General features: G+C 40.9%; 1 protein-coding gene across 1 annotated transcript in view; it reads right to left on the reverse strand.

Moving 5' to 3' along the window:
- LOC106829786 (collagen alpha-1(XXV) chain) overlaps positions 1–17,919 on the reverse strand; it is a 122,289-nt gene that overhangs the window by 13,192 nt on the left and 91,178 nt on the right. The window contains exons 23-29 of the mRNA XM_070506455.1: positions 16,664–16,690; positions 13,229–13,309; positions 10,191–10,226; positions 8,539–8,592; positions 3,968–4,021; positions 2,477–2,503; positions 1,480–1,533 (exon numbers count right to left, since the gene is read on the reverse strand). Of these exons, the coding sequence (XP_070362556.1) occupies positions 1,480–1,533; positions 2,477–2,503; positions 3,968–4,021; positions 8,539–8,592; positions 10,191–10,226; positions 13,229–13,309; positions 16,664–16,690 (333 nt within the window). The remainder of the gene's footprint in view (positions 1–1,479; positions 1,534–2,476; positions 2,504–3,967; positions 4,022–8,538; positions 8,593–10,190; positions 10,227–13,228; positions 13,310–16,663; positions 16,691–17,919) is intronic.

The raw sequence follows: 17,919 nt of genomic DNA on the forward strand, positions 1-17,919 counted from the left end.
ACATTTTTATAAGTTATAATACTAGTAATCTCTTTGTTTAAAAGATTATTAAAACGAATATCCTCATAATGGTGACATACTTTTGAGTGAATGAGATTTGGACTCAGACAAGCCATTAGGTAAATATAAAATAAATGCCTATAATCTTTAGAGCACACACACCTTGGGCTAAAAGCTTGCATGTACAATTTATCTCAAACGTGTATTTTATAGTTAGAATTTATAATTCAGAATAAAAGAACTTTCATGCCTCAGTTTCCCTGTCTGTGAAACGGGGCCAAGAATGGCACCAACCTCAGGGGGGTGTTATGAGGATTAAAAGACTTATGTAAAGCTTTAGGGAAAACACATAATCAGCGCTCAGTTAAGTGTGATGACATGGACGATGCTGATGCTAGAGCTGTCACATAACCGCTCACAGGAGCTCCCTTACCAGTGGGCGGCTAAGTGATGCTCGAGGTCTGAGGAATACACAGCAGGCTGAATACACCCTTTCTCTGACAACTCTCATTTGGCCTTGCTTTTTAACAGCTATGAACTTTGCTGTTCAAGAGAATTTATAGGGTTTTGAAACAGTTGTGAAGTATAGAGCAGGACAAGAATTAACCTGAGAAATAGAAGCAGCTTAAATCTGCACTGGGAAAGTGTCATTGCAGCCACTCTCAGGTTCTCACTGTTCTGTTGAGGTGCTGAGATTTTCTTGCCACTTTTGCTGTGTCCAGCGTAAAAAATTACCTTCAAAGACCCAAGCAAAGGGTGAGAAGAAAGGAAAAAATGATTTTAAAAATCCATAGTCCAAATTTTGCTTTTAGACTTAAAACCATTTTGTCTGATATTGGCTCCCACATGCCCTGCAGCTGATGGTCCTGAGATAGAATGCAAACACCAACTGCATAAAATACACCAGTATCTTCATTTAAAAATATCAACACCATCTGAAGGTGGCAAGTTCTGGTCCCTGTGTGATGGACTCCCTGGGGTCTATCAGTCACACTGCTTCTCCTCCATTTTACAATAAAAAAACCGAGATACAGGACATCTCTTCTGTAAGTCTACTGAGCATGCTCTGAAGATAAACAACAGGCTGGCTGCACAGGGTCAGGGAGCTCTGCCGGAGACCAGGGCGGGGTGGTGCTGCTTAATTTTACCTTAATGTAATAAACGCCTTTTTTTTTTTTTTTCATTTTCAACAGTCCCTGGACATTACGTCTTTCAACAAATTGGTGTTGAGTAGTCGAAAGATTGTAGCCTGGCTACGTGGGGAGTGTAACTGTTTTCTTCTATGCAGGACAGTGCCCTACGTGCAGCAGTGTAGGCTTCTCCCTCCCTCTGTGAAGACCTGACTCCTCAGATCAGGCATCAGAGTGTTTTTGGAGCACAGCATGGAGAAAGACTACACGCGTGAAAGAATCGCACAGGCTGACAGCAAAGCAGACAGCATGAGAAAATCAACCAAGACAGGCAAGACAGACAGGTCACCTTTTCTCCCTTCTCTCCTAGATCACCCTTCTCGCCTCGTGGACCAGGGAAGCCCTAAAGGATAAAAGCAAACCAAAAAGATCCACTGATGTAACTGCGGCAAAACTGTACTGGAAAAGAAATTTAAGGTTTCATGTTTCCGAACACAAATATAAACAAAGATGGCAGGCCCAACAATTTCAAAACTTAGGTAAATTAGCACTTAGAAATATTGTTTTCTAACATCTCAGTTGTCTACATACTACAGGTTTCTTGCTTTTTCTCTTAGAAATGTATAGTGGAGAGAATTTCAGAATCCTAGTTTGAATCCTGGCAAGTTCACCGATTTGTGTGGCTTTGGGCAAAACACTTACCTCTCAGCCGTTTAGTGCCTTGAGTATAAAATGGGGTTAATGACATCTACCACACGACTGTTAGCGCGAGTGTTGACTGTGATGACGTACATAAAGTACAAGAATGGCGCCTGTGCACAACAGGTGCTCAATAAACAGTGACCGCATTACTTCTGCATTGTTATTCTTCACATAGTACAGGATGAGCAGTGATTATTCAAGAGGCACTGACTTCTGACATTCTTTATTTTTAAAGAATTATGTTACTACAAGATACAGGGACTTTACGCTAAAAGTATTGCATAACAGCTTTGAGAATAGACATAATATACCACTCCCTAAGGGCAGCATGTGAAATATATTTCCATTTTATGCATATTTTAACATAAGTGGTTCAACTGCAGATGTTAAGATTGTCCTTAATTTGGGAAAGTATTTTTGAAGTGCCACTACAACTGTCAGTTATGAATTTTATAGCAGACAATTGCGGTTTTTTCTATTTATCTCATGCAAACACTAGTAGTGTATTTTCTCTTGCTGTCTACATGCACAACAATGTATGCTGTATGCATAACTATGTGCACAGAAAAAGAATGCTGTTGTTGATGATGGAGACCATCAGCATCCACTGTAATAGGAAGATGTTTATTGTCCATACTACTTACATCGAGACCAGGCTCTCCATCTTTCCCCTGCCAAAGAACCACAGTAGCTACATTAGTGTTCCTAAGTTTCACGAATCGGTTACTGTTTTATTTAAGGCTCCCTGGACATGCAACACCAGTATTAGAGCAACTACTTCAGAGACGTCCAAAGGATTCTCTACTGATTAGTGACACCGACTTCTCTCACTGAATCAACCGAAGTGACTATTAGTGCTGCAGTTCAGGTCATGAAAAGTTTTTATTACATTTTCGGTTAAATAGCCTGTTATTTTGCTGAAGTTTAATGCTTGGTATCCACGTTATCAATCCAGGGATAAGTTGAAAGCAAAAATACTGTTTAGTTGACTTAGAAACACACCAGCACTAATAGAGTATGCAAATCCATGTTAATTTGATAACTTAGTAGTTAGCTCATAAATGAGCAGAGAATGTGAAAACTGTTATTGTTAAATATGGTTTTAATTTGGCTAGCTGTGTACCTAGTCTATGAATATCGAGGGCGTGAAGGTCACCACTCAAAAACCATGTTTAGGTAAGCTTTGTCAATGAACGACCCCAAACATAAAAAGAGTCATAAGACTGTTGTTATGCAAGGATGATAATTCGCCCACCACGGTGCAGGTTATGAGGGCAATGACCCTATTGTGTCACAGGACGGATCCACCCAAAGTGACTTTCATTCCATCAATTTGATTTTGAAACCTATTTCAAAATCAGCATGCCTTGCAGCACTGACGTCATCATGGTTTAGGGTTATTATTGCAGTTTCTGTGGGCTGGAAGGCACAGGTGTGTAGAAGGTAGATGAGGGCTGAAAACCTTCACACCGTATATGCTTCTGCTGCTGTCCTACCCCGCCCCATTGAAGCACCCGTAATTACCCCAGAGCTAATGTTCTGAAGTAAACCTGGGCCTCAATTTGAAGTAACTGAGAATTTTCAGAAGACAAAGACGATAAACATTCTATGTTCTGAAGATCGTTTGTCACCACAGTAACTTACAGAGGTCGGACATCAAAGTCATTGTAAACATCAACTTGAGAAATAAATTCTATTAGCAAGAGTGGTTTCAGTATTAACCTACTCAAATAGATAAAGCCTGAAGAAAGTGGTTTTGGATAAAGCTTTCACACCCACTTTTGGGACAGCGACCTTCCAACGAAGTGAGAGTTATAGGCGTCCAGTCAGATGGCAGAGGAAGGCATCATCTGACAGGTGGAATCGCCTTTAGGGTAGTACTTTTTGCCTTCTGGACAGTCTCGGATCTTCTCAACCTCGTGAAGGGCACGGGTGTGTGTCCGTATGTAGGTGGCAAAGGACGTGAGCATGCCCTGCCTCTGAAGCACACGTAACACTAGCGTTGCGGGGAATCAGTGGGTTGATCTTTGTTCCTCTAGTGTGATTAGTGTGCCCCACAAGGGATGGGTTAACCGTGCCAGTACCAGGTCATCTATGCATGCAGAAGGGGACCGCGCCCGAGACAGAGAACTCACAGGCAGACCGTAGGGCCCTCTGGGTCCAGCCTCTCCCATAGCTCCTTTTTCACCCTAAAAGGAAAGGTGGAAAGTTCAATGACACACAAACACCTATATTTACACACTTTCTCTAGTGGCCTGTGTGTACAGCCTCTGTTTGAAGAACCACTCCATCAAAGTTTCAAAGATTCAGGCGCTCCCGGGGCACTAACACACACATCAGCATGTTTGACCAAATCATCTTTGAATACCGTCAGCAGGTAAGGCTGCCGCCGCCCACGTGTGCAGAAGGTGGACCATCTCTGGGAGGCTGTCCTTGGGTTTCTCTGGCATTAGTGTGAAACATTCATTTGTCACTGTCTTAAGTTACTACTTTTTAAAAAATGTACAAATAAAATGCCTTTTTTTCCTATCAAATGTCTCACCTTGGCCACCCTGCCCTTCATGAGCTGTCATTACGTCACAGCATTTACGGTGGGAGACACAGGTGTACTCTGACCTGGGTATAATCTGCTGAGCCCTCTCTCGGATGTCACCATTAGGGTGCCAGGGCCTCTGGCTTTGTCCCCCACTGCACCCCCACGGCTTATGACAGTGTCTGGCACATCAGTAAATATTTGTTGAATTAACAAATCAATACATTCATGGATGTGCTTTGCTTTCTTTCTGAAAAAGGGGATTTAAAAACTTATGCCTTCTACTAAATGCCTGGTAAGGTAGGTATATAATACCTTTAAATAGAATAGCTTGTGCTGGCTTAAACGACCATCTCGAATGCTTATAAAGAACAAGTGCAATTGGAGGTGGTCCATGAATATGAAATAATTGTGTCCATAAAGAAAGAGACGTCCTGCTTTTCAAGTAGAGTTTTCTCCTGCTACCATCTCCAAAATTAAAGGTTCGTCAGAATTTAGCCTGAAGCTTCAGAAGTCACAGTGATGTTTACATAAGTGGCCAAACAGACAATGTCGCTTCTTTTATGACACCCACGCCTGAGGCAGTTTAAAGGTTAACAAATGTTTTTCATGGGTGAAATGCCAGGGTCAGCTGATAAGTGTGCCTGCAGTCCAGGGTCGCACTGTGTTTCCCTGTGCTCCAGGTTCCCACGTGAGCAGACTTCCAGTCACTGGCAGCTTTCTTCTTCACCCTGCACTTAGGCGTGGTGCAGCTAGGTAGCACTGTCACCCAGGGGCACACACAGGACAGAAAGATTTCTTAGGACAAAGCTTGCTCAACTTTTACTCATTATTACTTTATGTTCATTACTGAAAGAGCAGCAATTGCACTCAGTAAAGTGGCCAGGCTTTGAAATGAAACCGATTTCAATCTGAATTCCAGTTCTCCAGTTCTGGCACTTACGGGCTGTGTGGCCTTGGGCAACTTTCTTAACTTTTCTATGCCTGAGTTTCATTGGCTCTAAAATAACAAAAATAATACATATTCTGGAAGAATTTTTCTGAAGATTAAATGTGATGATAAAATATGAAATGTTGCCGAGAAATATGTCCCATGAATAGTAGTTATCAGTATTATTATACAATTAGAAGACTTGTTTTGAATTAAAGACTTAGCAACTCAAAGACTACTAACTCAAAATAAATTTCTTTCAGTTTGATTCGGCAGTGTTACTTAGGAGTTTTAAAATGGTGATGATGGTGGGTGTGGGGGGTGTGGGGGGGGGGTGTGTTGTGCGCGTGTAGTAGGAGGTGGGGGTTTAAAAGGAGGGTTCATGTAACTTGGAGTAGGTCTAGTTTGAAAAAACTCAACAGATTAGAGCAGATTTAGTTGGAAAAATCTCCGCAGACTAGTTTGATATACCTACTTCCTGTTCCTGCCTCCAACTGGATACTTCAGCTTTATTTTGCTTTCAAAATGACTATATCACGGCTTATTTGAATCAAGCTGTCACTGAAAGCTTTGTCTGTGAACTCCTGTGATAGAACTGCCCGCTCCACATGATGACTTGAAGCTAACGATGACAATTCCACGTCGCTCGCCAGCGGCTGCTTCAGGAGGGACACGTGGCCGGTTCCGGCCCTCGCACTACCCGCTGGGAAGCCCTGGGGAAGCTGCCTCACGGTGAAGCGCGGGATGATCTCCACGTGTGTTTGGCGGCCTCCCTGGAGGGAGGTTTGGAACCGCTGTCACCAGCTTGCCTGTGGTCAGAAGACAAAGCCAGCACGTGGAAAGGGCACAGAAGCAAAGCCTAGAGTCTTCCTTTGAACATTTTGTTATGCAAAACAAGAAGGTTCTTTATTGTCTAAGCCATTTCGAGTTGGGGTTCTGTCACCTAAAGCCAAAAGCATCCTAATGGTCCCAGCTTGAAAGCTTTTAGGAATGAAATATTAGCACAGGGATGTGAATGTGCAACTTCTTTCCCTGGATTAAGTAGTTCCAAAAGAACTCTTGAAGCTCTCAAATGTAACCGCCTCGACAGAGTGCCTAAGCAGTTACCAGGCCAGATGAAGAGCTCCACTGAAGGCAGGGACGGGCAGGTGCGGGAAGAACAGAACGCTAATGCTGTCCACCGTGGACTGGACAACTTCTGAAGCACATCGTCTGTCAAATGCCTGGTTTCTTTTAGGCTGGTCTAATTTCATTCGGGCTCTTCAATTTGCCTGTCTACACTGAGAAATTATTCTAGAAGGCCCTCTTGCCTGATTCCTCCCTCTTCAAAATGTGAAACTTTTCAAGAGAGTCCAGATGGCACCTCCATCAATTAACATTGAGAATCGCACTCCAGTTTAGCTCTTTGGGTGCGGGGCACTTGGAGAGTGCTGACATACGATCCAGTTAAGATGGTTAACGTGCTGAGTAAATACAAGTGTAACACTTCACACTGCACACCAGTTGACTTCAACTATGCCTTCAAAAATGCTTCGCGATTTCATTTGCTCTCCTGGGTAATTCTGCCCCAGTGCTGGGAACTGATACTCTTGTGACAGTGTGGAGCTATCGGAAGTAGCAGCTGATTTACCAAACAGTAAGCCCTCTTGAGCCCCAGGGCATTCTGCCAAAAGACTACTTGAGATTGGCCGCCCCATTTTTAGTACAGGTACTGGGTTTCTTGATAGAATGCTTGTATGCATCAGCAGTGTGAAGGTCTCAGCTTTTAAATATTTTTAATTAAGATGATCTTCATACACTGTTGGTTTGATCTTAGAAATAAGACAATTGCAGATTCAGATTATTTATTCCTTTAGGCCTCATCTCTTTCTAGAAGCAGTCTTGGATGAAGCTGGCGTTCTTCATCATTGTATGTACAGCCTGCCCTATTTGTATTCACTTTGGCCTCATCATCTGGTTATTTCTTACAGATAGGTTTTTCCTCTGTAATTAGATTGTAAACTCTTCTAGATCAGGGAAAACAGCCGCATCCTTGACAGTATTGAGTAAATATATACAGTGTATTTATAAAAGGTTTAGTATGACGAATCAATTATGATGGTACTATTCAATTCACTGGAGCAAATTAGCAAAATAGACTTTCCATAAATGGGAGGAGAGTGTTTCTGTTTCACACTAGGAGTATGCTGTGTTTTGTATATTGTAATGTGTGGTAAATATTTACTGAATGAATTCACTTTCTAGAACATGCAATTATGTACACTGTAGAAATGGTGCACATTTCTTTGGGATGTACAACAAAGAAATCACTATGTGGCCCTCTATTTTAAAACAAATTATCCCAGACTGAGGAAACTCTATGTAGTTTTAAAAGACCACAAACTTGCATGAGGAACCCTTCCAGCATTTGGAAACCCTCACTGTTAGGACTTTCTTTACATCCCTTCCTGGATGATGGGGAAATTGATGACACAATTCCACTCATACACACACAAAAACTAGGTTTCCCAAGGTGAGGAAAAGAAAAAGTGGGAGAAAAACAGAGAAAGAGGGAGAGAAGTTCCAGACAGATGACCAGCTGCTGATGCTGCCGTTCATCTTTCTGTGTCAGATATTTATCTTCCACTCTGAATGTCTTTTTTTTTTTTTCCCCAAGGATGTGGAAACAGTGCCCAGCAATAGAGAGGTTAGTGAAAGGTTTTTGTTTTATAATGCACTGAAATTATTTCCTTATGGTGAAGAAAGACAGGCTATTCTTTTCCTTAAAAAAAAAAAAGGAGCACGTGTAACGGTGCAGAGGAGACTACTTAGGTTTTGTAATTTCCTTTAAAAAAAGTTATAACTTACTCTGAATGAATACGGTAGCTTTATACAAAAAATTATCAACCAGAATATGTAGTCCTGGAAATTTTTGGCTTATTGACTTCAACTTTCTGGATGAAGGCCAAATGAAAATATCTTCCTTATGGGTTAAGAAGAAGAGGTCTGAGCTATGTATTTTAGCGATGTAAATGTATGCATTGTTTTTTATTAAGGAAGCCATATTCTATTTTAATACTCTATTGTTTTCTTCTCTCAGTTTGAGAACTCTGAAAAGGGCTTAGGATGGTATCTATTTTCATTTAACGTTAGATGGTCCTTTATTTCTTCTGGAAAACGAACAGTTCAGTTCAACTAAAATGGAAAAGCCACACACTGTGTTTTCTTTAGGTCACGGGTTAATAACCTCAGTAGCAACTTACTCTTTCTCCTTTGGGACCCGCAGGGCCATGGGGTCCCATAGGGCCATCTGTACCCTACAAAAAAAAGATAAAGGTAAGATAATATGAGACATGTCCCACGGGCTGTAAGCAAAGCAGTTATAGTTTATCCTGGACTTTCCCTGGGTGAGTGATGGCTTAGGACGTCAGTCAGACAGCGCATCTCCTTTCAAAGGGTTTTCTGCTTGATTCTTTCAGGCCAGTAGCTTTCAAGAAACTCCTGCAAAACGGAGGAATTACATAACTGCGTATTTCAGTGAAGGGCACGCACAGAAAGCTGTATTTCATATTTAATTATCTATTTCCTCCCTGACTCCATGGAACATCTTCACTCTGCCCCCAGAGTCGGAAGAAGAAACATCTAATTGCTTTCCTTCACATCACCTCTTCTTCAGGTCCCTTTCCCACCCCCACTCTCCTTGGCCCTGAGTGCTCTGAAGCCTTGCTTTCAGCTGTTTAAGAGGCTTGGACAGTTCTACAAGTGAAAAAATATTAAATAAATGAGAACGGTGTTTAACTGTTCAAACCAAACTTTCTTGGGCTCTGTTGGGAGCAGCAGGGGCCTAGTGGGAAGGAATTCATCTATAGGTCCTGCCACAGTGACTGAAGTCGCCGGGCTTACAAGGCTCGAACCAGGCAGCTGGATGATTTAAGGGCAGAAGTGCCCTCTGGCCTCCCGGCTCAGGAATTTCTGTGGCAGACGAGGTAATATCTGAATGAGTATAGGAACACAGGTCCAGTGGAGATGGCGACTGCCTGAAGCGGGTTTTTAGAATTGAAGAGCTTGGAATTTCTTTTTGATTCTTAAAAATGTAGCAAGAACGTCAAGTATACTTGCTCATTTCCAAGAAGACTATGCTTAGATTTGCAAAGAATTTATTATAATATTTGCAAACATAGGAACTATTCTGGCACAATTTTAAAATAACATTCCTATTTCTGTTCCACTACTCTTATTTATTCTATGGGAGACTTGTGATATGAAATAATTCAGGGTTTTAAACTCATTCTAATGTTGGTGAATCTTATCATCTTAACTGATCTTTCTCTTCTGTCTGAACACAAAACTCTTCAGGAGACTTCTAAATACTGAGTATCTGTGGCTGAAATTTAAGAGATGGAGCTGTTAAGAACCAAAGCAAAGAGACAAAATGACAGAAGACAGACAACTCATTTTCATGAATAGAGATTTGAAAGTTAGTTTCAAGGAAGAAGTTACATTTCTAACATGGACATAAACATAAAAGGGAAAGCAAGTCACAATAAATTCACATTATTTTAATCCCTTTGAGAGTCTCTCTCACGGAATTACAGGAAACGTCCACTGGGTACGGAGAAACTTGTCTGGGATTCTAAGACAATGAAGCCAATTAGATTGGTCATTCCTCCCACCCAGCAAGTTATCCCGACCAGAACCCGGGCTGCAGAAAGATGTTCTGCCCTTCAGGCTGCACGCCAATCAGAGCTGCGGCCATGCTCTGTCCACTCTCCCTTCTCTGCCACTCTCATTGTCCACCTTCTCCTTTCACTCCAGTCCTGTGGACCCCTCCTCATTTGATGGCAGGAGGATCTGTCCTGACACACAAAATTCATAGCCACCAAACATGCTGGAACAAGACGAGGGACTGACTCACCCGGGATCCTGGCTTTCCGTCTAAGCCAGATGCTCCCTGTGGGATTTGGTTGGTAGCAGGGTTGGTGGGTGTAACACGAATGACAAGAACAGAGATTAGTATGAGGAACCGATGAACAAATGTAACACTTCAAACAACATAATACGCAGTCACAGGGTTCTGGGAGGAATATCACATTGCTACAAATTGTTAGTTAAAAAAACAACACACAACAATAAACACCCCATGGATGATGGCATTTTAACGGTATTACCATTTGACAAATTCGTACTTAGAAATCAAGCTAATGAGGTTTATAAAGTGGGCTTTAAAGTATTTCCTGGTAACAGTGACAGGCTGCTGATTTCCATATGAAATTCCTTTTCTAAAGACTGTACTATTCCTACTACATTTCTTTACATTCTGAAGAAAAAATAATGGCCAATCTCTCTAGGAAGGGCTCATTATAATAATCAATCAAGGTTAACATTTCAGAGGAGGAGAAAACAGCTCTAGTTTTGCTTGTTAAAACAGCATTTGCGGGGGCTGGGCCTGTGGCCGAGTGGTTAAGTTTGCACGCTCCGCTGCAGGCGGCCCAGTGTTTCGTTGGTTTGACTCCTGGGCGCGGACATGGCACTGCTCTTTGAACCACACTGAGGCAGCATCCCATATGCCACAACTAGAAGGACCCACAACGAAGAATATACAACTATGTACCTGGGGCGAGGGGGGCTTTGGGGAGAAAAAGGAAAAAAATAAAATAAAAAAAAAGTAGCATTTGCGAATAACAAATACAGAATTTTAACACACTAGGATGACTCTGTGGATTTACATGAAAAATACTCATTGTTTTCTGGGTTGTTCTTACTGTGTTCACATCAGTCACCACTAGAGGGACTACTAGGAACAGGAAAAAGCCAGAAAAATGTCATGAGTCCAGACAAAAACTACCTGTCCCACATGAAATTGTTCCTCAATTCACTTCAAATAACCACCGCATCCAAGTCTGCATGGGAAATGTTTTAAAAATCTAATGCGCTTCCCAGGCAATGCGTCCTGTCCTTTACCTCGAACTTGAGGCCACATGTAGCGTATGATTAAAAGATGACATTTTCAAAACTTGTCTCAAGAATAAGCACAATTAATTCTCTGATAGGGCTTTTGTATCTCCAAAAAATACAGATTTATAGTCCTTTAAAAATATTGATTAGATCAAGGAGTAAAGACAGACAACGCACTAGCCCTATAAATTCTCTTGGCTGGGCTGCAGAACTATTTCTCCATTTTATGCTTCAGACATAGTTAATACAAAATGGAAGAAAAAATCTATTCCAGCTGCAAACTTCACCAGTGATGCCACACCATATATATTTTGGGTGCTTTTAGTTTTTTATTTTACAATTCCTTCTTGATAACCCTATTATGAGTCAGACTATAACTGCAAAATACATCTTTAGTTAGCAATGATTAAAATTTTTAAAAATACGTGTTTTGTCTTTTTGTTTGCTTAATGTTAGCATATGTAGAGCTTTTGGCTAAATGTTCCCTAAAAATGATCACTAGCCCTAAATTTGAAATTAGGAGAAACTTTAAAGACATCAGATTGAGGGTTTAAATAAAATAGAAATCCAAACTTTCTTTTGCCTTTTGCTACTTTCTTCAGAGTCACCATTATAATAATATTTAAAAATGACTAGGGAAACGGTAAAATTTTTGCATTGATAATGTAATATTATATTTACCTGGAATGTGAATTAATGACTCACGTTGTTATAGAGGGTTTATGCCTGTGGTCCATTGATCTAAGTGGTATAATTTAACCTATATTCCCATATGAGGCTTATACCACTCACTCGATAGATGAATCCATGTGGAGCATCTGCTACGTGCCTGATCTGTGTGAGGCACTGGCTATTCAGTGGAATACTTTAGTACTTAAATATACATGGGAAAAATGAAGCAAGTGGTCACCAACTTTTTTTATCTGTAAAATATGTGTATAAATCATTTTCCACTACCAATTTTATGTCGTATTTTAACAATATAATCTATAATGCTCTTTATTGACTTTTATCTGCATTCACTGAATTGACAGCATATTAAAAGCTTGAAACTAAAACCTCATATTCAATAATTATTTTAAAAAATCTTTGTAATTGTTGCGGAAAGAAGACTGACATAAAGTGCATAAAAGACGAAAATCCTCTTTTCATTAAAAATAAAAATCTCTGGGGCTGGCCCCGTGGCCGAGTGGTTAAGTTCGCGCGCTCCGCTGCAGGCAGCCCAGTGTTTCGTTGATTCGAATCCTGGGCGCGGACATGGCACTGCTCATCAAACCACGCTGAGGCAGCGTCCCACATGCCACAACTAGGAGGACCCACAACGAAGAATATACAACTATGTACTGGGGGGCTTTGGGGAGAAAAAGGAAAAAAATAAAATCTTAAAAAAATATAAAAATAAAAAAAAAATAAAAATCTCTAAACAACTGCAAAACACTTCTTTAATATTATCCACTCTTGCCACAAGAACCTCCTAAGAGGGTATCTCCAAAACAAACAATGTACAACATTTAGACCACGATATGATTGATTAATGTAAAGAGCCACAGCACTGACCTCAGCCATCAACAACGGCCAATTGCATACCTGCCACCAACAGAGGGCTGCAGTTTTTGGTATCAAAGGAGAAAAAATGTTGAGGGAGGATTTTAAACTGCACTAAATTATAAAAATGTTTGGGAGAGATTATGAAATAACCAGCACAATACTTTTCTAAAGAAGAGGGTGATGGGAGAAAAATTGTCAGCCTTAGAAGAGGAAGGTTGGCATGTATGTAATTGAATGACACAACGCTGAAGGCATTGTTTCGTACAGGTCTTCCTCTGACACGAGAACGAACATCAGAGAACAAACAACTGGGCTGAGCTCTGCTCTAACATCGTATTTTTTCCAATCACAGAAATCTCGACTGGAAGATAGTCACTGAGTAAACCAGAGTTGTTAACTTGAAAGAAAAGTCTGAGATTTGCACTGAAATGGAAAGTTTTCTTTACTTACTGGAAGACCAAGGGGTCCTCTGTCACCCTTTTGACCTGGTTCACCCTTCAATCCTTTAACACCATTTAACCCTGGTTCACCCTAAATGCAAAAGCAAATGCCAATTTTGGTTGCTATCACGGGTGTTTCAACTGCGAGAGAAGAGAGCCAGTCTCCGAAACGGCTGCAGATTCCAGTTTGAGGTAACAGCAGAGTCAGGCTAGATTTGACTTGCATCAGTTCAAAATTAATTAAAAAAAATTAAAAATTAATAAGCTGAAATTGACAATTAAATAATATTTTTGGAAGCAAAACTCCCGAGAGAGTGTGCTCTTTATCATCAAAATATATTTGACTGAGTTCCCGAATTTTTCAGTTCTACCTCAAGGAAATTGGTGTTACGCTGCATTGTTCTGACCAAGCAAATCAAAGACAATCTGAGTGGAGGGCGCTGAGGAGAGTCAGCGGGAGCACCCACTCTGCTGGAATGGAAAACTGGAATATGCAGGACAGCGTCATAGACAGATATTTTAAGCCTTTAAGCATTTTGCCCAGGGGAGGGAGCTAAAAATGTAGCAGCTGACGTTTGAAGTGATGCCGTTTCCGAGTCCTTGTTTCCTGAGATTGCCAAACCAGGTCCCTATGTGGATTAATCAATAGAATAGCCAACAAATAGCCAATCCCAGAAGAGAATATGAAGATCACAGAACTTAAACGCGGTTTTACTACTGTTTGTCTGCCCAATATTAGAATAAAGGAGGTTTAGAATTTAAATTAAGGCGACAACAGAAAAGCCATGCTAAGTGATAAATTCTCTTGACTCGTTTTTTTAAAAAAATACAAGAATACAGGACCCCTACTTTCTATCAGAACAGCACATTAGAAATAGACAGTTCTGACCCGAAAAGTCAGAACTTTTCAACTTTTAAGTACGGACGTTAGTTTCATCAAGAAAATCTTGAAAGACTTGTAAAAGGAAGATGATTTCAATCTCCAATGGCCTGTGGAGTCTCGCTGGGCGGGTGCGGGAGGGGAGAGATCATGCTTACGTGCGGGACAGTTATTAACCTGGGCGCTATTTCCCCCATTTGCCTGGTGATGGAAATTAGTGTGGCGCTTGTTAGACCTAAAGAGTACAGCGCCCCACCTAGACCAGTCGCACAACAATGGGTATTTTTAATAAGTCTCTCAGGGAATTCTTCTCATTGGGAAATTCTGGGAAACAGTGAGCTAGTGAGCATCCACGAAACCAGACTGTATATCTGAACTTTCAAAGGGGTCATGGAGGAATGAACACATTGGCACAACCTCGTATAGTACCTAGTGGATTTTTGGGATTCTAAAGATAGGATGTTCTCAGTGCTGCCACCATAGGAAATCCAAATGGGCTATGGTCAGTAAAGAAGGATCCTGGAAATGTCACAGAGCTAGAATCCATCTGAGATTAAGACCAAGGCTCCATAAGCAGCCTCAGTTAACTGGCTAAACTGGAGACCCAGGGCCGTGCACGTGCGTGGACTTCCAGGCGGTGGTCTTGAGCTGACGAACAGGCAGGGCAGGGCAGCCTTGGCAAGCTGTGGAATTCTTTGGTGAGGAGTCGTGCATCGATAGGAGAGGGCAGTAATTGAGAAGGTGAGTTTTTAAACAATCAAATTCAGTGGCAAAAAGACCGAATTTCAACTCTGGACCTAAGTTCGAGTCCCAGATCTGTCCTTTAATTAGTAGTGTAATTTAGGACAAGTAACTTAAATTTCCTGGGCCTATAGTTTATCATCTGTAAAATCAAGGAACTGGCACAGGTAAGCTAGGATGTCTTCTCAACTTCATAATTCTCTGAAATCTATGATTTCAGGAACAACTGAAGTTACAGGCAAAACAAATCATTGCATTGTAGATATCAAAACGATCTTGAGTATTTATTAAATCTCCTGGTGATGGGGCATCTGAATCACTCATGGAATTAAAAACACAGTCTTGGAGGCATTAGCCTGAGTTATGATGATTGGGTTGGTCTTTAGTGGTGCCTTGAAATCCAAGGAGAAGCGAAGAGTGGGAAATACTGCTTTAGTCTGGAGTGGGAAAAGAGGCCCAGAGAAGTTAGATAATTACCAAGACCACAAAGCTGACAGACACGCTCTCTCTTCTGACCCAGAGCAATGCTCTTACCCCAAACTATAATCCATGTGTCTGGGACACTGTCACTCACCTGCCTCATCAGAAGGTACGGTACTCTAAAGAATGAAGAACTCTTTCCATTCTTGGGTGAGTCACCTCCCTCACCTCAAAAAAGAAACTCAACTGTCTAGAGTCAGACTAATACCTCTGCCACCCCTAAAGCTGAGTGCGCCAGAGGGGCTCCCCAGAGGAGAGTCTGGGCTGCCTCTAAGCTTTCTGATTCCTAGAGCCGACATGGCATTATGGCTCCTCCATCCCTCACCACTTAAATGCACAACTCACCACTGAGGAGCTTCCAAGAGTCCCTGACCCTTCCGTCAAGCAGCCTCAAGGAATAGCTAAATTTTTCTGTTCAGAACAAAGCATCAAATCACAAGATAAAAATAACAACGGACATTTTTGGGTGTTTATCAACAACTGCAGATATTTTACTAAGTGTTTCATAATCATGCCTCATTAAATCATCACCACACTATGAGGTAAGTTACCTAGTTTAGTAAATGAAGGATCAGAGAGGGTAAATAATCTGCCCAGGGTAACACAGCCCGTCAATGGCAAAGCTGAGATTAGAACACAGGTTCTCATCACATACGCTCCCTGGAAGAAGGAGCTTGTCTTTCAGGGCCCATTTAACCCTCCAAGGTGTCCTCTCTGTCTACACAAATGCAAAGAACAGGTGGAGAACATCTTCACAATACAAGCTGCACCACTTCCGACAAGGAGGGGCTATTCTCTGTCGTTCTCTTGTTAATGTAGAGTATAGAATACACGTATGTGACATATTCTTCTCCTCAGTGGAGCACACCCGATGTCCTTCACCCCACTCTAGAGCAGTGACCTCTGGGGGAGTACCAAATTAAGATGCTGGATAGTCAAAGCATTTAGGTGCAGTACTGCATATGAAAGCAAGAAATGTCAATTAATAACACCTAACTATACAACTAAAGATACCATAATAAGAAAGAGCATCTGGACTAGTTTGAGAATCTCATCAGACTCACTTCTGAATGGTTGATTTTGACTATGATGGGTAACTTAAGAAACTTACATAGTGACCAGGAAAGAGGCAAAATGAGGAAAAACTCATCTCCAGGTGATATCACTCAAATCTGCTGTAAATCATTCTGTGCTGTGAGATTCAAACATCTGGATGCTTAAAGGCTTAAAGATTATCAACACTACTTGACAAATAAATAAGACAGGACAGACATGCTTCCGCCATGCTTCTCCATGATTAACAAGGAAACAGAAATAAAACAATCAAGGGATTTGTTGAGTTACCTTTGGTCCAGGAAGTCCATGGGGTCCCTGAAAAAGGAAAACACAGCTTTTAATTAAGAATTGACTCACTATTTCCCAGAAGAAGTGAATATTATATAAAGTAACAAAAGACAGTAAAACAAGAATCTTCTCGTTTGAGCTACAGCTAGAGGCAGGCCAGTGGACCCCCTCGTGGAAGCTCCTTCCAGCTCTTGGATTGCTCTGTACTAGGAAATTCACTAATAGCAGTTCTTTCTGCTAAATGTCTGTGAGAGGGAGGGAGGAATCTGCAGGTTTATACAGAAGAAACATAGAAAAAAGTATTGTGAACCCACACTACTCCTATTTCTCAACTTCCCATTTATCTCAACTCACAAACTTGATGAGTTTATATGGAATAAAGGTAAGTCTGAAAAGACAGAAATTTGTCAAAGAAAAGTCCCAGACTTTAAGTGCCAGTGAAGAGAAGACCTTTTCCATTACTAACTCCTGTAGACCCAAGGTGTTGAGAAATCTAAAGGAGGAAGGAAATGAGGAGACGACAGTCAAGTTTGGAACCCTATTGCATCATCCATTTGAATTAAACCTAAGGAAAGGATTCTAATGCAGGAGGGCTAAGCATTATTATCTGGAATGCATTCACTTTTACAAAGATGAATTTTCCAAGGTTCTTGTAACAATTGTTTACCAAGGGAAGGAAGTAATAATGCATGCACGAGTCAGGGTTTTTCCCCTGTATTTTGTGGAAAATCTAAATATACAGACTAATTAGCCAATCTAAATTAATTAAAATTTTCTTTGAATTGCTTTAAACTTTTCAAGTGATTAAAATAAATTCTTTGGAAAGAGGAGTATTTAAATACCTATCAGTGCAGGAAAAAGTTTTCTATCAAGCAATACACAGACATTTGTTACTGATGTCTACATTGGGAATATTTTCCCTTAGATAAGTTGTGAATAAACATTTTCAGGAAATGACTGGTACTTTATAAAGTATTCTTATCTCATTTTAGTAATGGTTTAAAATTTCTTTAAACTAATTAATTTTATGATATGAACAGGACATAGCATTTTTAATCTAATCTTCCAACTTAAAGTAGAGGGAGTATAAGGAAGTCAAAAGTATGCCATTTGCTTACTTCTTAATGAACTGTTTAGTTTTAAGAAAAGAAGGTTGTCATAATGCCTTCTGGTACGAAACAGAAGTGAGTGAGGAAGGAAGGGATGCTCTGGTCTGGGGCTACGTTCTGAGGCTTAGATCGTTCCATTGAGGCTCT

The sequence above is a fragment of the Equus asinus genome, chromosome 3 (genome assembly GCF_041296235.1).
Source record: "Equus asinus isolate D_3611 breed Donkey chromosome 3, EquAss-T2T_v2, whole genome shotgun sequence".
Classification (NCBI taxonomy): Eukaryota; Metazoa; Chordata; class Mammalia; order Perissodactyla; family Equidae; genus Equus; species Equus asinus.